General features: G+C 35.4%; 2 protein-coding genes across 4 annotated transcripts in view; one reads left to right on the plus strand and one right to left on the minus strand.

Moving 5' to 3' along the window:
- The first annotated feature begins 1618 nt into the window (after nucleotides 1-1618).
- On the plus strand, nucleotides 1619-14194 carry LOC144956503 (uncharacterized). 2 transcript variants are annotated; one of them, XR_013641962.1, is made up of 7 exons: nucleotides 1619-1723; nucleotides 2591-2736; nucleotides 3991-4090; nucleotides 6395-6562; nucleotides 9576-9716; nucleotides 10420-10650; nucleotides 12159-14194. XR_013641962.1 is itself a non-coding variant. In XM_078887044.1 (6 exons), exons 2-6 carry the CDS (start codon nucleotides 2609-2611, stop codon nucleotides 10564-10566), a joined length of 684 nt encoding a protein of 227 aa, XP_078743170.1. In that variant the 5' UTR covers nucleotides 1619-1723; nucleotides 2591-2608; the 3' UTR covers nucleotides 10567-10686. The 2 variants fall into 2 exon arrangements, 1 of the variants encoding a protein (XP_078743170.1); XM_078887044.1 differs by lacking the exon at nucleotides 12159-14194 and having other exon boundaries at nucleotides 10420-10686.
- Nucleotides 14195-16685: 2491 nt separating this feature from the next.
- Nucleotides 16686-22500, minus strand: part of LOC144956283 (isatin hydrolase-like) — a 36956-nt gene continuing 31141 nt past the window's right edge. For both annotated transcript variants that reach the window (XM_078886757.1, XM_078886759.1), the window contains exon 6: nucleotides 16686-22359. In XM_078886757.1, coding sequence (XP_078742883.1) covers nucleotides 21984-22359 — 376 coding nt within the window. In that variant the 3' untranslated portion in view covers nucleotides 16686-21983. The remainder of the gene's footprint in view (nucleotides 22360-22500) is intronic.

The raw sequence follows: 22500 nt of genomic DNA on the forward strand, positions 1-22500 counted from the left end.
TTGTTTTTTTTTTTTTTTTGTTTTAAACTTTGGGCACATCGAGCTCGATGTGCCCAAAGTTTAAAACAAAAAAACAAAAAAACAAACAAAAAAAAAAAAAAAAAAAAACAAACACTCCAACCATTATACGAGCCATTCTTATAATACTTGACACTAGACTTTATTTGGGGGGGGGGGGGGGGGTTACCATTGGAAGTGAATTGGTGTGAAAACGATCCTACAGTTCGATTCAATACTCCATATATCTTGTTTTGCAGCTAGGGCATCACGGACACGGAGCTGTTCTGGTGCCCGGCTACAGCTCTTATAGATAATATGCGCTTGGCTAAGAAGCTCATAACATTGCCATCCGGAAGTATAACGGACCAACACACAAACTGTGTGTAACCATGAACTTTTATAGTGTGGTTGATACAGTTGTGAGAACAACTCACAAACCCGGATGGCAAAATACAATAACAAAGGCGTGAGTGACGTCATCTTCGTTCTATCTATACACTGTAACCAGTTACTGCTCATCGACTCAGTTTTCCCAGCACCATCCGAAAATGGAATTCCTTGCCAATTCTCCTTTAATTTATCTTTTCTTGGGTGCATTAATTGTAATTCTAGAACAAATTCTAGAAATTTTTTTTTATAAATTTGGAATAAAATGTTGAAAACAAAAGTGACGTCGTTCCTCCTGTATTTGAGTTATTCCAAACTTGAAATGTGTCATTATTAAACACAAACACTTTGTAAATTACGGTTTATTTCAAAATTACCCTCTTCTACTCATATCCTCATAATACTCTTCATCGGTCAAAACGTCACTTCCTTCCTAATGACGCATGGTAACTTAGTAACTGGCTCTAAACTATCGGAACAATGGCGGACGCCGTATGAAATATTTCTCCGGCGAGCATAAAAGGGTATCCAGAGGAAAAAAAAACTCCATAAATTTGATCATGTTTTGACTTTTACACATTCTGATCACAAGGAATATGAAAAGTTCTAGCCAGCATGAAGAATAAAAAGTAATGATTCTCTTTGTTTAGAACCAAGATGGCCGCCGTTGCCGGGCGGTGTGACATCAGACTACTGAATCCAATTCAGCTACCAAAGGGCGCACCGTGCTAAAATCTTATATCAGTCAAAACTTAAATAAATTTTGCAACTATGACCAGGACTGACTATGACCAAAAAAAAAAAACCGTTTGATGAAGTCTTACATAGCTGTGGAGTTATTCAAACCTGAAATGCGTCAATAAAAAATAATAATAAACACTGTATGTTGACAATAATGCCGTACCCGAGTTTTGAGAATAGTTAGTAATTAAAGATAAATAAGTAAAGGCACAAATTTAAATGAATAAATAAATAAATAAAGATGAATAAATTAATAAAGAATGATTAATAAATAAATAAATGGGTGAAAATAAATTAATTAAAAAGTAATAATACAAAATTAATAGATGATTAGGAAAATAGATGTTTAAATAAATAAATAGATACATGAATAAATAAATGAATAAACAAATAAATAAATAATTAATTAATTAACAAGAAAACGAAAACAACGAAGCCGACTGTAGTGTTTTTTCCTAGTTATCTCTCTTTTGTTTATTCCACCTAACTACAGAGCCTAAATAACGACATATTGGGATCGCTTCACTTAACCCGCATTCATTGTTGGTTCCCATAACCTAACGAAACGATCTGTTTTTCTACTTGATTATAAGAGGTGCTATCAATAATATGCCAGTCTCATACTTATAAGCGTCGATAAACCGATGAATTTGTTCATCGTAACTGTATTTTGAGCCGCATTTGAGTTCAGTCGAGTTTGGCAGGTCCAGATTGGACGGGTTTCAGTTTCACAATGCTAACTTTCGTTTGATCTCACACGAGCAACACATTCCCCTGAATTGTTCACCTAAAATAATAGATGATAACTGTTGATATTGAAGTTTTTACTTTTAAATTTCTATCTTCGCCGTAGGATTGCCGAAATTATCTCGGAACTTGAAATTAGAGCTTGTTCGTTATTCTTGTAATGAAATGACAAACAAAACCTGTAACTCAATACGCATAGCTTTTAGGCTGTTCACTGATTTACAAGATTTATTAAAAGCTTATTGATATTGCAATAAGTGAAAATAATGTTTAATGAACAGATAAAATATTTTATAATTACAATTGAGGTTAGTTAATGAAGCCAAAGCTTTCACATAAAACATAAAAAAATGAATGAAGTCACATTAGACTTAAATCCCCAAGTTATCTAAGATATTATACAGTTACTTAGAGTATGCTTTGATTTATGCGGCTTTGTGATCAATTGGTATCATACTCTCCTTCAGACCGACAGGTCCTGAGTTAAAGTCGCACTCTGAGCGGCACAAAAATCAGTCCTTGGAAAAGGGTCTTACTCACATTCTCTCACATTCCTCTGGTGTAAAATAAGAACCTGGCTTAACAGCAATGTGCCTGTTGAAAAACTCTTATCTCTATTGCATTAAGTGGATGTTGTTCCGTATAAATGCTCAGGTTTATATTACCCTTCTCTTCAATCCTTTATCTCCTCTTTATTTTTTTCTTCTCTGAAAAGGCAATCCACCATTTGACAATGGTGGGTTTTGGAATGACAGTTATAGATGCTAGTGCCGATAGTGCCAGAAAAGATGCTCCCACCTACTTGTTCAAGCTTGTTCTCATAGGAGATGCTGGAACAGGGAAATCAGCGACAATAATGAAGTAAGTTTATTTTATTTGTGGTTTCTGAGGTATTAATTTAATATGCCTGGTATACTTTGATCAATAGAATTCTCCTATGTTTGATCCTTGGTTATGGCCCCTTGAAACAAGTTGATAGAAAAGGCATTTTACACTTAATTTTTCTGAATTTGCTCAAAGATGGAAGTAAAATTTGATAGTCCTTTTGATATTGAACAGTTCTCAAAGTCTAAAAGTATTGGATACATATTAGAAAGCTGTGTTTACCACCAATATGTTAAAACAGCATTGTAAAGAAGGTGAAATAAACCTTGTCAACTGTGATTGACGCATTGTCAGAACTTATAATAGCTAAAACCCAAAACAAAGAAAAAGGAAAGAAAGTAGTTTCTCAATGTAATTCATCTTCTCTTTAAAAAAAAAAAAGAAAGAGAGAAAGATGTTGTGGGGGAAAAAAGGGCACTGAAATTTAATTCATAAAAATAAAATTTCAAATTTCAAAAATTTCAATCAAATTAGTTGCATTTTTACTTTTCATTGGCTTTTTAAGAAAATTTGGATTTAAAAAGCTACCACTAATTTAAACTTAAATTAGCAGTCACGGATCAAAAATCAAGAGATCATTAGTAAAAGTAAAACCCTTACAATGTTATTACCTCCGCTATACTGTTGACATCACTTTTGGCCAGCTTTATAACAAATATAGATTGTTAAAGTTCAAGATGAATCAAAAATGTATATCTTAAACTGTTTATATTTTTTCTATTATACTATTATTACATTTCAAATTATTGTTCACATCTATTAATGGTTCGGGTAAATTTTGTTTGTGCGGAGTTGTCAATATGTTGTAAATCATCCTGAATGTAATGTACCTTATGCCTACTTTATCAGTGAAGTGCTTTGAAGTGCTATATAAATGTCGTATATTATTATCAGTTTTCATATAACCGAATCGTCAAACAATCCTTTTTTAAATGGTTTCAATATTGCTTTATGTTTTGGTTTTACTACATTTCCAAATTTACATTCTATTTAGTTTCATGGCTGGAATATTATTTTATAGCCTACATATAAATAATTATAAAAACTGCTGAATTGCTTATCTTTTTATTATTAGAGAATAGAATAACCAAAAGAAGAAAGGGATAGAAACAGAAAAAGGTAATTACAATATTTATGGTTGATTTAAAGTAACTCAAAGACTAAGACTGCAAAAAAATTCACCAAAGCAAAAAGGCAACATGTATTTACTTTATTACCCTATCCTGGCAGATTTGCACAAGATAGGTATACTCCAGAATACTTATCTACCATAGGAGTTGACTTTGCTATTAAGATGGTGGAGGTGGCTGGTGAACTTGTCAAGCTGCAGGTATGATGACTATTTAAACATATAGATTCTAAGATTATTGTCAAGAATTTAATGTTGAAATCCACCAAAATGTGTGCTCGAAAAATGATAATTAAAATTATCTTATATTTAGTGAAATATCAACAAATGCACTTTTCAAGGGGTCTCAGTCCAATGGTATCTCTATTAGGGGCAGCGTGGCTCAGTGGTACGGTCTTTGCTTCATACCCAAAAGGTACTGAGTTCGATCACCCACCGATGCACTGTGTGGCTTTGAGCAAGTCACCTCGCTCTAGCTCAATTTGCAGTGCTGCACTGTGGCTGACACACTGAGTTATTCCAATCTTCCCTTCAGATAGACCTGAGAGACAAATTTCCCCTATGGGATGAATATAGGGAATTTTATTTTATTATTATTATTATTATTATTATTATTATTATTATTATTATTATTATTATTATTATTATTATTATTATTATTATTATTATTATTATAATAAAATGTAGGATGAGACGCTTCACCCGTGAGGTGCTATTTCATTTTATTTTTTTATGACAGAAGCAATGCTGTTACCATCCAGGTACCCATTTAGCACCTGAGTGGTATGAGTAAATGTTGTTAAAGAGCCTTTTCCAGAGACTTAATATTGCACCGCCTTAAGTAAGACTCGAACCTGTATTCTACTGGTCACAAACCAAGTGTTGTACCACTCAACAACAAAGTCGTGCTAGTGAGACAAGAAACAGACACAAATGTATAGATTACAAGTACAAACAAGATGACTGTGAGTCAAAGATTTAAGGATGTGAAATAACAATAATCCAATTTATTTTGATGGGTATAAAGTCATGGAGAATGAAGAAAGAAAGATCAGCTGAAGAAGATTATGATTGATCACATGCAATACAGGAACTGATTGGGAATCTATGTAGGCCTAAAGGTGAGCACACAAAAGAAGGATTGTGTCCTCTGTTCTCTGTATAATATTTCTTTTGATAACAATAGCACTTATTTCACATGCAAAGCGACTGAGATCAATTCCGGGTGACATCGACATTTTTTTATGAACCCTCCCCTCTCTCCAACCAGCAATGATTGGGTAGCTGGGTCTATTAGATCAGGTGGAAATTGCTTTGTAATAGAGTAGCATCCTACCTATCCAAAGGGTAGCAATTAATCTCATTTGTCCATTTCACGCTTTAGAACCCAGGATTAACTCCAGTTCCAGGGGCCTAATGGCTCTGAATGACTACAAGCAAACATTGATAACCAAAAATTCTTTAACCATATTTCTGACTTTATTGGATATTGATCATTTGATCAGGTTACTTAGTGTAATGAAGTCATTGGGGACTTATAACAATGTTGAATTCTGGATAAAATTAAGTCCAATTTTACACCAATTTTGCATCTTGTGAAATTAAGATTTTCATGTTGAGTCAATTGATTTAGTCATAAAGCTTGCTGGGAGAAATGCATTTTGATGAGATACAGACATCATCTCTATGGCGATATTGCACTAACTCTATGTGAAATTTGATTCGTTGTTTTTTAGTTTTCTGTCGATCAATGTTATGACATGCTAGACTTATGAGCCTCTCACGTCTCTGTCATTGGACTGGGACGCTTTGGCTGCCTCCAAAAGGTCGTGCTTTAGATCTAACAAATGATAAGACGTGGAAACATTTGACTTTTCATTGAGATGGGGCTCAACGCAATAGGCATCACCCATATTGATCCCATGTCATCACTAACATTTATTAATTTAGTTAAATGTTTTGTACAATTTTCCATTCCAGTAAGGGGAATTTTTTCTTTGAGTTCATGACACCCGGCTTCCATGATGTGTCGTAAGTGACACCCCCTTCCATGATTGTTGTACAACTAATTTGCACACTATTGTAATTCAATATAGATATTTACATTTGTTTATGGTTGAAAGTGAGAACTATACACATTGTCAGATCTTTATTATCAATATAGAATTTCAAATAAAATTTAGATGATTATTATCTTCAGTCTTTGAAATTATATAATGAGATCTAAGTATGACAAAATTCCTCCAGGCATCTCTGTCCGGTGTCAACCAGCTTAGCTCAATTAAAGTCTTTCCAGTCTCTTTCCTTCAACTATCCTCTTCCAGGTTCTCAATGGTCTGCCTCTCTCTCTCTCTCTCTCTTTCCCGTGGGGACCATCGTAGTCGTAGTGCTCTATGAGGCGGTCAGGTCTTTTTCATTATTCATGATTATTAGATACCCATTAAAAAAAAAAAATCTTGTTTATTTGTTTGTAATAATTTTTTACATTCTTTTCATCCCTATCAGATATGGGATACTGCTGGACAAGAGAGATTTCGGACAATAACGAATTCATACTATCGAGGTTCTCAAGGCATATTTGTCTTCTATGACCTGACAGATAAGGCCACTTTTGACAATGTTGAACGATGGGTCCATGAGATTCAGCGATATGCCCAGGAAGATGTTTCAATAGTGAGTACAGAATAAAGTTCAGTCACTTAGGAATATTGTATTATCCTACTATTTAACAGAAAGAAATATTTTTAAACATGCTTGTAATTTCAAATTAAATGTGATGAGAGAATGTTAATAAAGAGCCTTATCCAAGAACTGAGGGGTCCCGATAGCTCAGTTGGTAGAGCACTTGCTTCTCGTGCAAAGGGACCGAGATCAATCCTGTGCGCAGTCTAGATTTTTGTTCTATTCCCGCCCCCCCCCCCCCCCCCCCCCCCCTGTCCACCCAGCAGTTATTGGGTAGCCGGATCTATAAGTTCTGGCAGAAAGTACTTTGTGATAGACTAACAGTCTATTCAAAATAACTATTGTCTGTTTCATGATATGGCTCCATGGTGTAATGGCTCTGAAAAACTTTTTCTATCTAAGCACTCACAACATTGTGCTGCTCACATGTGAGATTCTTTAATAATTTATCACAGGCTGCATGTCATTCTCAGACGGCCGATGACAGGAATAATTATTGATGTTTTGAGAGTTACTAAGCATTAACCAATCAGAATAGTACCTGCCATTTAGCCAGTTCCATTCCCTCAACCAATTATTTCCATTCAACGAATAGGCCTGGTACACATTCCTTAATTCCATAGCTACCTTTAGTTCATGTCAAACAGACAAAAAGGTCAGTCCCACAGTTAGTGAGTATTTATCACAATATTTTGACACTTGACTTACTTGACTTATTGCCGATCACCTCCTAATATACTGACTGGGACGCTTTGGCAGCTTCTGTGATTCATTGAACGAGTTCTTTCCACTGATGATGATCTGCTGCGATAGATCTCAGGTGTTCTATGTAAATCCTTTTCGCACCTCAGTTCTTGTGTATCATCTATGCACTTGAGGTCTTTATTTATTGTAGTGTATAAGCTTGTTGTGGGTCTGCCTTTGTGTTTGTTATGTCAGCTTGGTGTAAAGAATAATGCCATTGCCTTATTAGCTGGGATATGTCTGTCTCTCCTTAAGATAATATGTTCATATAGTTTCATCTTGTTTCCAAAATTTGAATCGCTTGCAGTTTTTCTTTGCATTTTATGTACAGTGATTTGTTACTTATTTTGGTTGGGAAGTGGTTATTTAGAATTCTTCTGAGCTGTTTCCAATCGAAGGCATCTAGTTTATCTTCTTTGCTTTTTATTAGTGCCCATGTTCTACAGATGTAAATAAGTCCTGATTTAGCAAGGCTCTTGTATAGCTTTATTTTTGTTTTTCTTTTCGGTTTGTTTCTGAGCCATACGTGTGTCAGCTTATTGAGAGCGGCTACCGACAGATGTTTTCATCTTTTTATGTCTTCTTTGTCTCCTATTAACGATCCCACCTTTTTTTGTCTTTTTCCACTCTTGGTCGTCTTTGTCGAGTTTTGTAATGTTGGTTTTATTGGTGTTTCTCTAATGTTTCTTATACGATTTTTGCATTGAGATCTTTTCTAGTGATGAAATCAGTATCGTCTGCATATGCTCTTTCTGATGGAAGGTGGGATGCAAATACAGTTTGAGGGGCAGGCAAAACCGAGCGCTTTAGAGCATGTTCCAGGTTTACAACAAACATAACCAGACTCCTTGGGGTGATCCAATATTACTTAAGAATGGTATCTAGGTTGGTGCTCCGTTCACTTTGGTTTTTACCCAGGTATCACAGAGCAGGAAACGCATTAGTCTAATTTCATCATCGGTTATTATTGTTTTCAATATATATATAGCAGGGCATGGCGATCTATCGTGTCAAAGGTCACTGACATGTCCATCCCGGTGATGATGATTTTAATTTTCTCAGATAGTGTTTTCATCGCCAGTTATTTATGTGTCCACACATCATCAGCTGTGCTTCTTTCTAGACGAAATCCACTTTGGCTGTGTGATAAATACCTTTCTAATTTCTATGCGTGGTCTTATCCTGTTAAGATTGATTAATGGAGAGTGTTTTTTGAATGGTGTTCAGGAGGGTTATTGGTCTTAGGTTCTTTTGGGGTCCTTTGGTCTTTCCCAGTTTCTGTATAGATAGTATGCGCTTGTTGGCTAAGAATCTCACAATATGGCCATCCAGAAGTATAACGGACCAATACACAAAAGTATGTGTAACCTTAAACATTTATAGTCTGGTTAATACAGTTTAGTGAGAATTACTCATTAATGCAGATGTCAAAAAACAATAACAAAAGCTGGAGTGACGTCAACTTCAATCTATCTATAGAATTAATGACCCCATGTTTATGTTGAGGGGCTTGTGTTCTTCAAATGTGATAGTAAATATGTCTGCTATGTGTTCTTTGTGTTCTTTGAGTGACTGCGGTCCATATTTTAATAATTCAGTGCATAAATTGTCTTCTGCTGGGGCTTTGTTGTTGCTCAAGCTGTTAAATCCTTTTCTTACTTCCCTTGATGTTATTGGATTGAGCAATACACTGATGAAGAAATTGTATCACAACAATTGACAACACTATTAATTTTTTTCAATTGCCGGTGTTAAAATTGTTAACGATACTCAGAATCTGAGAGGCTGATTGCTATAGGTTGTTGGCAAGTGCTTAAATTGGCTATGGGTTGTCAGATCACAGTTATTGATTGATTACATTGGCAAAACATTACTGGTTTGCCCTAGGGGGGGGGGGGGGGGGGGGGGGGGGGGGTTGGGGTAAAATAGAATAATTGAAAGATCCATTTGACTGGTTTTAATAAAAACATGCGATAACTGATGTGATTTTTCAGAGGTGTAAGCACTGTATGTTGATTGAATAACCCAGGACTTATGTTATAATGCAATTGTAAAAATGTATCCCTGTAAATAACTTACTATGCATAGCATCACAAGATTACAGAGGAACCATCAAAAGGAAAGAAATGATTTTCTATGTCGGGAACAGACCTGACACTTGAATTGTTTATTGTTAGTTTGGTTGTTTGGTTGATTGATTGATTGATTGATTGATTTATTGATTAATTGATTGGTTGATTGGTATTTGATATACTTTCAGATTGTGGTAGGTACAAAGGCTGACTTGGAGGACAAAAGGGAAGTAACCGATGAGGACATTAAAGGATTAGCCAAGGAGCTAGAGCTAGAGCATTTTGAAGTCAGCTGTGTCACAGGAGAAGGTATACACAGAATTTTTGAGGTAAGATGTGGTAGTGATCAATTCACTTAGACTTTCTTGTCTATTGTGATAAAACAAGTTATTTGTTTCCTTTGTTATGTTCTTTTTTTTTTTTTAAATATTTTTGGACTCTTGAATTTTAATTCAAATTATATCGATTAATTTTAATGACCCTTTTTCGAACTGTATCAAAACTGACATTCTTTGAAGTCTTAGGCTTGAAGCACTTTGACAATTCAAAGGTCATAGCCTGCAGTTATGAAGGAAAAAACCTTGCTGTCAGTTTTATTGATGTTATCCTTTCAAGAGAAATTTTCTGTTTAAAAAAAAATAATTTTTTAAAGAGATTTTATAGAGCACAATATCCATTAAATGTGCTCAAAGCGCTTTACAAGGGGTCCCTGGCCAACAGCAACTTTAAACATGTAGGACAGGACATGACGCGAAATTTCAATTGTTTTTTTTTTTTCGGACAGAGACAACACTTTTAACTGCCAAGTACTCATTTTACACTTAAGTACGATGAGAGAATGTGAGTAACAAGCCTTCTCCAAGGACTCAACAATGCGCAGAGGCTCGAACCCAGGACCTTCCGATCCGAAAACGAGTGTCATACCACTAGACCACATAGACGCCTGTTAAATAATCTTATGACCACACATGTCTTATTTTCTCTGTATTATTTATTTAGCTTCTATAATTTCTTTTCTTTTTCTCCTGACAGAGAATGGTAGAAAAGTTGATAGTAGCAAAGAAGATTGCTCGTCAAACTGGTGGCCAAATGTCTATAATGGTCGGGCCAATCAAAAAATCCTCAAAGAAATCTGATCAGACTGACGAGAAAAAGTCAAAGACGTGTATTATTCTTTGACATGCATCTAAAATCCTTCAGAATACATCAGATACAAAAGCTGACACTTGGATATGTGTTGGAAGGGGCAATAACCGTTCACGGGTATAAGAAAACAAACATTTAGATTATTATCTCCCTTTTGGCTATATATATATATATATATATATATATATATATATATATATATATATATATATATATATATATATATATATATATATAACCCTTCGTCTCAAATTGGTACTATGTCAAGTTGTGCTATGTCCTGGAAATTAAATGTTTAGCAAAGAATTTAAAACTTGGAGTTAATTCCTATTTGCTATGATGGAGAATAAACATAATTTCTATTTGTTATGGCGGAGAATAAAGATAATTTCTTACATTGAAACCAACACAAGGTTCCTATTTCTTATGCTTTTTATTCTAAATTCATATTTAGAGATCAAATTCCTCTGGGCATAATACTGTTTTGAGACGATGGGTCACATATCTTATGATATAACTATACCTGCAGTCAACATTTTTAACTAAACAAGATTTTGACCCGAAGTGATCAGACCAGTAATTATTTTTAAGGTGACTAAAACGTTTAGGCCTTATTTCAGGCAAAATATAACTGACAGCCAAAAGAGTAACAAAACCAATTAACAAATCACTGGTAACATGAGTTATGTTCTTGGAAGAGTATACCGTCAAATTGGGTGGGGTGCAAAAGTAGGTAGGTATACTGTGTGAGCACATATCATATAACAGACTCCACCACGCAAACACATTTCACTATGTATACCTACTTTTGCAACCCTCTGTATGTACTTCTAATATTATTTACCTAACTCGCTTTTAATTGGTGCGTTAGAAGTAACTTTGATTGGATGGGAAACTTTGCCTCTTGAATTGTGGACCAGTAAGAGATTGTTTAGTTTTGTGGCAATTATTTCCTTTGATAAAAAATGAAGTCTTTTATCGGGTGCAATAACTGCAACAAAGCTGAAAGTATTCAAAATGCTTCAAATTCACAGAGGCAAAGTTTCCCCTTGAGGCAAAGGTACCCCAGTTCACGGTAATAATAATAAACGTGTTATTGATTTCTGGTGTTGGGAATTTTGATGGTTTCCATCAATGTTATGCACAAAAATATGAGTATTAATTGTTTGCACCTCACTATTTATTGCGTGCTTTGTTGCATAACTATTGATACTGGTGATGTCATTATTATCAGAAATATTTATAAAGTCATCATCATCATCATCATCATCATCATCATCATCATCATCATCATCATCATCATCATCATTATAATCATCATCATCATCATCATCATCATCATCATCATCATCATCATCATCATCATTATTATTATTATCATTATTATTATTATTATTATTATTATTATTATTATTATTATTATTATTATTATTATTATTATTATTATTATTATTATTATTATTATTATTTTTATCATCCTCATCATCATTATCATTATTATTATTATTATTATTATTATTATTATTATTATTATTATTATTATTATTATTATTATTATTATTATTATTATTATTATTATATCATCATCATATTTTATACTCTATGATTTCTTATTTTTTCTCCAGATCCTCGAAAAAAATAAATTACCTCATGATGTGATTTTTATCTTTACCAATCCTCTTAAAAGCGCATCTGTGATCAATGTGATACTAAATGAATATTAATTTTACACGGCATTGTTCGAAAAAGGCAGTGGACATTTAGAGTTACTCTCTTTTATTTTCCTCCTTTTTTTTTTTTTTGTTGTCTTTGAGAATATAATATAAAATTGAAACATACTTTGCAGCATGTCTATAATATACAGATTTATTAAGTAAATAAAGAGTATACATGAGTTGAGTAATATTATTGTTATTGGCAATTGTATGATTGGATGTATACTATGTTATGACAAAAATCCTAAAATGGACAAAGCATTAAATACCTCTTCCACGTTGTGATTGAAGAACCTTGTGCTAAAAGTACTTATGTCACTGGAAGTTAATTTTGAAAAAAATAAATTAAGAAAATAAAAAAAAGTAAAATTCACTTTATTCATCCCATAGGGGAAATTTGTCTCTAGGGTCTATTCCAAGGGAAATCTGAAATAACCCAGGCGTCAGCCGCAGTGCAGCGCCGCAAATTGAGCTCGGGCGAGGTGACTTGCTCAAGGTCACACAGCGCAGCCGTGGGTGATCGAACTCGTTATCTGTTGGGTACGAAGCAAAGACGGTACCACTGAGCCACGCTACCCCCATAGATGATTCAGTTTAGATTCTTCTTTACAGGGTGTGCAAAAAAATAAAATAGTAGTATTGAGGTAGGGGTTGTTGGTTATGTCTATCATAAGAATAATTAGTGAATGAACTGAGGTTTGTTGGTTTTGGTTTTTAAGGGTTTTACAGCGCTTGCAACACATTTTGGTCATATCAGCGCAAATAAAAAGAAGAAAATTGGATAGTGAAAAGATTTTAGATGTACAATGAAAAGGACTTGAGGAAAGAGTAAGACAAAGGGGAATTGGTTCAAATAGGGAACAGATGTAGATTCCAAGAGCACATTATCTAAGTACTTAGTTTGAGATCACCGAAATGTTTTTACCCAGACACCAGACTCCAGCACAAGATCCCACTGAGAGGAATACACTCAAATGCTTACATTTTACATTCAAAATAACAAATATTATAACAATATTATATAACACAGATGATTTACAAAGAAATTAACATCACCTCCCATAACTCTTAACTATACATTTGACTGTTTCCCTCCCAGCCAAATCTACGGCCAGGCCCAGGGCAAAACCAAGTAATCTCATTCCAAGACAAAGACAGAAAGCATGTTGGAAAACAGATATAAGGGGAAAGAAGACACAGGATGTACCCCCTGCCCGCTATGGGAGCTCAGGAACCCCGCCCTGTGAATTGGATTCAGTAGTCTGATGTCACGCCGCCAGGCAACGGCGGCCATCTTGGTTCTAAACAAAGAAAATCATTACTTTTTATTCTTCAAGCTGGCTAGAACTTTTCATATGTCTTGTGATCAGAATGTGTAAAAGTAAAAACATGGTCAAATTTATGTTTTTTTTCCCCTCTGGATACGCTTTTATGCTCGCCGGAGAAATATTTCATTCGGCGTCCGCCATTGTTCCAATAGTTTAGAGCCAGTGTTACTAAGTTACCATGCGTCATTAGGAAGGAAGTGACGTTACGACTATTGAATCCTATTGAAGGTGATCATGCTTTAAGTTTATCACTGATTAGCTGATAAATCATGAGAATTTGACTCAAGTACTTTTAGTATTGAGGTCTTTTTGATCATTAGAGCTTTAGCTTTTTATAGAGCAATATCCACTAAACATGCTCAAAGCGCTTTACATGACCAATAGCAAAACAAAACATGTATGTCGTGACATGACGCCTGTGGGGTGATCATGCTTTAAGTTTATCACTGACTAGCTGATAAATCATGAGAATGTGACCCAAGTACTTTTAGTATTGAGGTCTTCAATTTGTAAAGAGTGCATTGTTTGTGTATTTTTAATACTTAAAACTTGTTGATACGAATATCGATAGAGCTATGCACATTGTATGATAATAAATATATACTTTTGTTAATCCCATACATTGCTTTGCTTAGTATTTAATTTCTTTATTTTTTTTCCACAATTCTCTCTCTCTCTCTCTCTCTCTCTCTCTCTCTCTCTCTCTCTCTCTCTCTCTCTCTCTCTCTCTCTCTCTCTCTCTCTCTCTCTCTCTCTCTCTCTCTCTCTCTCTCTCTCTGGGTGGGGTTCCTTACTTCCCATATTAGGCAGGGGGGTACATGTTTTGTCTTCTATCCCCTTATATCTGTTTCCAATATGCTTTCTGTCTTTGTCTTTGAATGAGATTACTTGGTTTTGTCCTGGCCCTGGTCGGAGTCCTAGCTGGGAGGGAAACAGTCAAATGCATAGTTATTGTTTTGGGAGACGATATTTTTTTCCTTGTAAATCATCTCTCCGTTATGTATTATTATATTTGTTATTTTGAATGTATAATGTAAGCATTTGAGTGTATTCCTCTTTGTTGGATTTTGTGCTTGTTTCTGGATGAGACCTATAGGTGGTCTCAAACTAGGTACATTGATGGTATGCTCTTGGAATCTACAACTGATCCCTATTTGTTCCCAGTTACCCTATGTCTTACTTTTTCTTGGGTGCTTTAATTGTAATTCTAGAACTTTTTAATATCCCATTTTCTTCCTTTTTACTGGCGCTGATATAACCTAAATGTGTTGCAAAGGCCGTAAAACCCTTAAAAACAAAAATAACCGTGTCTTCTATCCCCTATATCTGTTTTCCAAACATGCTTTCCGTCTTTGTCTTGGAATGAGATTATTTGGTTTTGTCCAGGCCAAAGCCGGATACCCTAGCTGGGAGGGAAACAGTCAAATGTATGGTTTTGGGAGATGATATTCTTTTTCCTTGTAAATCATCTCTCTGTTATGCACTATATTGTTTTGTTTACATATTTTATGATTTATAAACCTTTGAGTGTATCCCTCTTAGTTGAGACCTGTGCTTATGTCTGGATGAGACTTTTTAAGTGATCTCAAACTAAGTACTTTGATAGTGTGATCCTGGAATCTACATCTGTTTCCTATTTGAACCAATTACCCTTTGTCTTACTTTTTCTTGGGTGCTTTAATTGTACTTCTAGAACTTTTTACTATCCCATTTTCTTCCTTTTTACTGGCGCTGATATGACCTAGATGTATTGCAAGCGCCGTAAAACCCTTAAAAACTAAAAACAAAGCAGTCAAGATATTTTTCTGACCACTCTGTCACCCGGCAATGATTGGGTAGCTGGTTCTATTTGATCTGGCGGAAATTACTTTGCCATAGACTAGTATCCTATCCAAAGGAAGCAAGCAATATTGCTTTTGTCCGTTTTACGCTTTGGAAACCGGGATAAACTCCGGCTTTATGGGCCTAATGGCTTTGAAGGACTACTTACTAATCCTAAGAATCTGCCTAAACATCCTCCTACTGGAATAGTTATGCCACCATTATGTAACATATTCATCATTAGTACTCCATATGACCGATTACATACACAGTGGATATGGCAGCAGCCTCTTATGGTTTTCACACTTCTATGTTATGACGATCGACCCAATCAGCAAAGTCCGGTCCGCATTCGTGCACCGTCGCAAACCCGCCGGGTAGTTTCGTCACAACACACCGTTCGACTAGATGCTCTGGCGTCTCAGGTTCTTGCCCACAGCGGGTACATGTTGGACAGGTAGAAAGACCCCACCGATGAAGCGCACTTGCCGTTATCAGCTCCTCGACCGAAGCCGATTCGCAGCTACCCAGTGTCTCCTCTAACTGGTATCAAAGCCTGGCAACTTCTCACCAAGCTTAGAGGAGTGTACGTCCCCGCCCCCACGAGGGATTGAATTCGTGTGGATATGGCTGGGTGGGGTTCCTAATAATTAAATGAAATCAAGTTTAGCGACAACTATACATTTGTTACAGATGACTACTGACTAATTTATTACAAACTAAAACATATTTAGAACGATACAGAAGTACTTATTCATCCATCTTTTGTCTCTCTCTCTCTCTCTCTCTCTCTCTCTCTCTCTCTCTCTCTCTCTCTCTCTCTCCTCCTCTCTCTCTCTCTCTCTCTCTCTCTCTCTCTCTCTCTCTCTCTCTCTCTCTCTCTCTCCTGTCATTTTCAAATATGAACACCACGGCACAGATAAATAATCAAATTTAAAAAATAATAATTAAAAATTGAGCTTTTATATAGCGCAATATCCACTAAACGTGCTCAAAGCGCTTTACGAGGGGTCCCTAGTCAGCAGCAACACTTCACACAGTCCATCTTGTATAGATGCTATGAGATTATGTAAAATACTCACAACATCCATCAGCCTAATTGCACGTGCCCACGTGCAAAACCGTGTGTAACCTTTCACGTTTATAATGTGATTGATATAATTTAGTGAGAACTAAACACCGAAGTAGCCGTCTAAAAACAATAACAAAGAGCTGAGTGACGTCAACTTTGTTCCTTCTATAGTGTCAGATTAAACCTTATTAAGAATAATTAAGACAAACATATATATTGAATAGAAATAATACATTTAGTTTATTGGTGCAATATTATACCATTGGTTATTGGGTCAAATTACAAAATTTAACATTTAGGACAAGACATGACGCCTGTAAGGCGATATTATATATTTTTTTAAATTGTGCTGGAAATGTGTGCACCGACGTTAGGAATTCCATCCAATTTCCAAACACATTTAATCCAGGGACTTAGCTGAAACGTGTCGATGTCGTATGTGTCCGACAGTTCTATTCCTTTTTTTTTTTTTTTTTTTTTTTTTTTGTTTGTTTGTTGCTTTAGGTCTCTTCCAACACAATTGAGGTTATATGAGAGACCGCTGAAACAAAAAAACTAGCAATCTAACAAAAATAGCACAAATGTAAATCAAAATCATAACCTAAAGATATCATAAGCTAAATTATAAATAACCAAGAACAAACAGGCAGAAGATTTACAGAAAAAAAAATATCCCTGTCAAAAATACAATCACAAACCAAAGAAGCAGGATAGGCTAGTAAAGAGAAGAAGAAACGACATCACTATCGGATCGTACACCCATGCGAACATCATAGGTATATGATTCAAGGGTGATGCTCCCATCCAACCACCCGCGTTCTATTCCTTAATTAGTAAGTCTTTTGTAATTTGGCAAAAGGCATTTCATTTGATTAATCTATCTTTGAAATTGATTGAGCTGTAGTGTTTGTTTGTGAAGCTATAATACTTGGTTTAGCGGTATGACTCTCGCCTTCGAATCGGAAGGTCCTGGGTTTGAGAACCGTTCTGAGAGGCGTAATGTTGAGCCCTTGGAAATGTCTCTTTAATAATAAGAATAATGTACTTTATTCATCCAAAAGGAAATTTTTGTACAGACGTATAAAATGCCGACAATGATACATACATAAACATAATATACGTAAATATAATGTGGTAAAGTAAAAATTGGTAATAGGTATATATAGTGTAATAATATTGTAGGCTGTAAGAATTGTTTTTGTTTTTAAGGGTTTTACGGCGCTTGCAACACATTTAGGTTATATCAGCGCCAGTAAAAAGGAAGAAAATGGGATAGTAAAAAATTCTAGAATTACAATTAAAGCACAAAAGAAAAGGTGAGACAAAGGGGAATTAGTTCAAATAGGGAACAGATGTAGATTCCAAGAGCATACCACCAATGTACTTAGTTTGAGATCACCTAAAAGTCTCATCCAGACACAAGCACAGGTCCGAACTAAGAGGAATACACTCAAATGTTTACCATTCATATAATATAACATGTAAACTAAATATAATACAATGCATAACAGAGAGATGATTTACAAGGAAAAAAATATCATCTCCAAAAACAATAACTATGCATTTGACTGTTTCCCTCCCAACCAGGACTCCGACCAGGGCCAGGAAAAAAACCAAGTAATCTCATTCCAAGACAAAGACAGAAAGCATGTTGGTAAACAGATATATGGGGATAGAAGACACAGTATGTACCTCCCTGCCCGCTATGAGAGGTCAGGATCCCCACCCAGGCTGTAAGAATAATTACATAGTGTAAATTAAGGGAATTAGTTACAGTATAATACTATTGTAAATTGACTGAGAAAAATTACATAGTATAAATTACACGGCACGTAATTTAGAATAAAAAGGTCAATAGAAATGTTGTAGTAAGCAATTTTATAAATTGATGTTTAAAAATTGTGGGTCTGGAGTAATCTTAAAGAAAAGGTTTCAAAGTTAAACCAGACGTAGACCAAAATTTATAAATTATTTTCCTTATTAAAAATTCTGCAACTGTAAGGTAAAAAGGATCGGAGGTGTCTCTCACTTTTTGTTCGTATAGACAACAATCGGTCACTTCTGTTCGACTTCGTGATCTGAAGATTTAAAGGGTGAGTTGGATTATCTAAAATATTACTGATTTTTCTCAAGCAGTGTTCTGAATATAAATCATTAAAAGACATGGATCCTGTAGTAAATGCATTAGCTCTTTTAATAATCCTGTCAAAGTTAGCTTTTGTTGAGCTAAGACAATTCCCCCCCCCCCCCCCAGGCAGTAATACAAAAAAAAAAAACCACTTTCTATTACAGATCTACAAAATAGGGCACAAAGTGTTTTGTCAATGTTAAGTTGGGACAATTTCAGTAAAAAGTACATTCTTTGATTAATTTTACTATTGCATAACTGGAATGTACGTCCCACCGTAATTTGTTGTCCATGGTGACTCCTAGATATTTGTATTCTACTACCTGCTCTACTTTTTCATTTTTAATAGTAATATGGTCTTTTGTATTCTTATCTTTTCTATATAATTGATTCTTTGGTCTTACTAACATTCAATTCAATGTGGTTATTGTCGCACCAGGAAACAAATTTCTTTCTTTCTTTCTTACAATTTATTTCGTTATTATTAGTAATTAGTCCTTGTAGAGTTGTATCGTCAGCATATTTTAAAAGGGGTATGTTTAAGTCTGCGCTTTTCCAGTCGTTTGTATAAAGTATAAAGAGCATGGGAGAGATTACACAGCCCTGCGGAGCACCAATATTTATAGTTATGTTATTGGAGACATTTCCTTTTACTTGTATATATTGTGTTCTATTTGTAAGGAAGTCTAGCACCCAGGAGATCAGCGGCGTGGCGTATTGACGGCATATGGCGGTGCCATGATTAGAAGAAAAAAAATTCTAAAACAGTGAACACGATTAAGAGGAGAGAGCACATGTTAAAAACTCTCTTTTCTGTTTGGAAGGGTGGGGGGAGGGTCGATGGTTTCTACGAGTGGACAAAACTCACAAAAACAAATAATTCATGAAAACAACAAGCCACAACCCTGAGATACAAGTCCCGTATGAAAAGGTCTTTGTAATTATTCTTTGTCCACCATTTAAAGGATTGGATTTGGTAGATAATGCAATCAATATGTGATAAATGTAAATCAAAAGAGAAAAAAAAACCTGTGACAGAAACTACTTACTTTTAGTACTTGTAAAAAAATCTGCACGGCGATGTTTCATCTCTGCAAATCTTTTTATAATGTGTTTATTGAAATCTGGAATGGCATCTATTTCAGCTTTGTGAATTGACAGAATCATTAACGAATTTAACCGCTCCTGTTTCATTGAATTTCGCAAGAAATTTTTCACTCTTTTAAGGGTGCTACAACAACGTTCAGGAGGTTAAGAAATACGATGGAAGTGGTTAAGGTCACTATAGCCTATAGATGTCCATGATTTGTCAGTGTTTGTTGTATCTGTAAAAAGTAGACAATAAAAACAAAAGAAACGTTTTTTTTCTAAACTAACTGTGAGCCATTCATGCCTGTCATATCATGTCACTGAAAAAGAGCGTTTTCAAGATTTCCACACCTGTGTTAATTCAAAATCAGTTGATTGGTGAGGAACTGGTCTTTTTATTTCTAATTTGACATCTGGTGTCAATCTCCCAAACGGTCGGTGAAGTAAAGAGTCAACTTGATTCATTGCAATTCATTGTTTAACAAAACAAAACTTCAAAGTATATCTCAAATAATGGAAATCAGTGGAATACGATTAATGATTGCACAAATAAAAGGTAGATTCAGATCTTAAAGCACCGTAAAGAAAAATCACTCCACTTAAGTACTTAAAAAATCTAAAAACACTCCAAAAGTATAACTGTTGACAATCTTCGCTTTCTTTCTCTGACTGACACAAATACACACGCACAAACACACACACACACATACACACACACAAATAAACACTCATACACACGTAACCATCAACTCGTCACTGCAAGCAAGAAAAATGTTGGTAAATTCGTCCACAATGCTTCGTTGCAAAGAATTACTTTATTAAAAAATCGTGAAAAGAGGTGGGGGTTGATATGTCATATTTTAAAGTTTTATGTTGTTTTTCTTTGCGGCTTACAAATAAACTTGACAATGATCAGTGTTTTTGACAGTTAATGTAATATTTTGGATGGCCGAAGTTACCCTAATTTGGCGCATCCCCCCAGTCCAACGGTGGAGCTCTCAGATCCTGGCACAAGTCGAGGGGTTTTCCGCTATTTGAAGATAGTATAATTCGACCTAGTTTCTCGCTTAATCAGCTGTAGCGATACTAATGGATAGAGCATTAACTGGAGCTTGGATTGCTTTGCACCACGATGTTGATTCAGTCACTAATTCGCGCAGTGATGTCACCAACACACGAGTCGGCGCAGTGCGTGATTCGGAATCTTGAATAGAGTGGAGACTAAAAAGGCAGTATGTTGTTGGCGAGTTGACGAAAGACAGTGGAGTTAAATTCTCTGTTTTATTTTTAATTAAATTATGCTGTTAATGAATTTTTAAAAGATTGGTGTGGTGCCTGGCACCATTCGATCCAATGGCCCCACGCCACTGCAGGAGATGATATTTGGATTAGTTTTAAAAGTAGAAAGTTTATGAGCAAGGAAGTGGGGCTGAATTGTATTAAATGCTGATGAAAAATCAACAAAAAGAATTCTGCAGTAGCTTTTAGGCGTGTCTAAATGTTTGTAGATATTATTTGTAAAAACTAGGATGGCATCTTCAACACTGCGTTTACTTTGGTAGGCAAATTGATAAGGGTCCAAAAGAGGTCTAACATGGTTATTAATTCGTAACAAAATAAGTTTTTCAAAACATTTCATGACAATTGATGTGAGAGCGACAGGTCTCGGATCATTCATTGGTTTTACTTTGCCTTTTTGGGAACAGGAATTATTTCTGAAGTTTTCCAAATACTTGGGATGGAAGAGCATGAAAAATACATATTAAAAATATTACAGTGAGCACCGTTCATCTATTTTATTTTTCACTGAGCGCACATTTCCAGTCACAACGCAAGGCAAGAAAGGACGATTGTGTCGACGTCCGAATTTTGTTTTGATTCCTCTTTTCCTCCCCCTTTTTCTCGGCTTGGTGAACGATGTGTCAACCGGTGGTGGAGGGGGTGGGGGGGGGGGGGGGGGGGGATTCTGGTCTCAGTAAACTCACATTCTCTCACGGTACTCAGGTGTAAAATGAGTACCTGGTCTCTAACAGCCTTGCACATAATAATAATAATAATAATAATAATAATAATAATAATAATAATAATAATAATAATAATAATAATAATAATAATAATAATAATAATAATAAAGTTAAAACAATATAATAATCGTTACTTATTCAAACTAGGAAATAAAGTGATGATGATGATGATGATGATGATGATGATGATGATGATGATGATGATGATGATGATGATGATGATGATGATGATCACGATGATGATGACACCATATCACCATGCCTACTTAATATCTAAAATTGTCTAAACAAGCATGAAAAGAGAGAAACAAAGACTGTAAACATTGCTACACAATAAGAACAGCCCAACTGGCGACTGCCGCAGGGTTCTGGGTTTTCATCAATGACTGCGAAGGCACGGACTTGAACTCCAGTCCCCCCGACGAATTTGACGGGGGTCGAGTAGAATCGGAATCCCTTGGCGGGAAGGCGGCCTGGGTCTTTGATGTTCTCGGTGATCATCTTGCTGTTGCCGAGCATTTTCACGTGTGTAGGGAAGTTACTGGTCATCAGGTCGGGGCCCATGGTGTCCACTGCCAAAATATTGATGTCCCGTACATCTACTAAGTAGTCAATGGCCTCAGCGCTGACAACAGGAAATCGGTATTTCCTGGAGATTAAAAAAAAAAGATATATAATTAAACACTAACATGTCCTAGCGGTCCCGATAGCTCAATTGATAGAATACTCGCTTCACAGTTAAAAGGATTTGGATCGATCTCCAGTAAATGGGTAGCTGGGTCTGCTAGAC

The sequence above is a fragment of the Berghia stephanieae genome, chromosome 11, assembly GCF_034508935.2.
Source record: "Berghia stephanieae isolate SIO BIC M18660-M18661 chromosome 11, UCSD_Bste_1.3, whole genome shotgun sequence".
Classification (NCBI taxonomy): Eukaryota; Metazoa; Mollusca; class Gastropoda; order Nudibranchia; family Aeolidiidae; genus Berghia; species Berghia stephanieae.

Bases quoted from the DNA above. Each gene is read 5' to 3' on its own strand.
- LOC144956503 (XM_078887044.1), top strand. From the start codon at position 2,609: ATGGTGGGTTTTGGAATGACAGTTATAGATGCTAGTGCCGATAGTGCC. The intron at 2,737-3,990 runs GTAAGTTTATTT...CTATCCTGGCAG, and splicing joins AAATCAGCGACAATAATGAA to ATTTGCACAAGATAGGTATA. The intron at 6,563-9,575 runs GTGAGTACAGAA...ATATACTTTCAG, and splicing joins CCCAGGAAGATGTTTCAATA to ATTGTGGTAGGTACAAAGGC.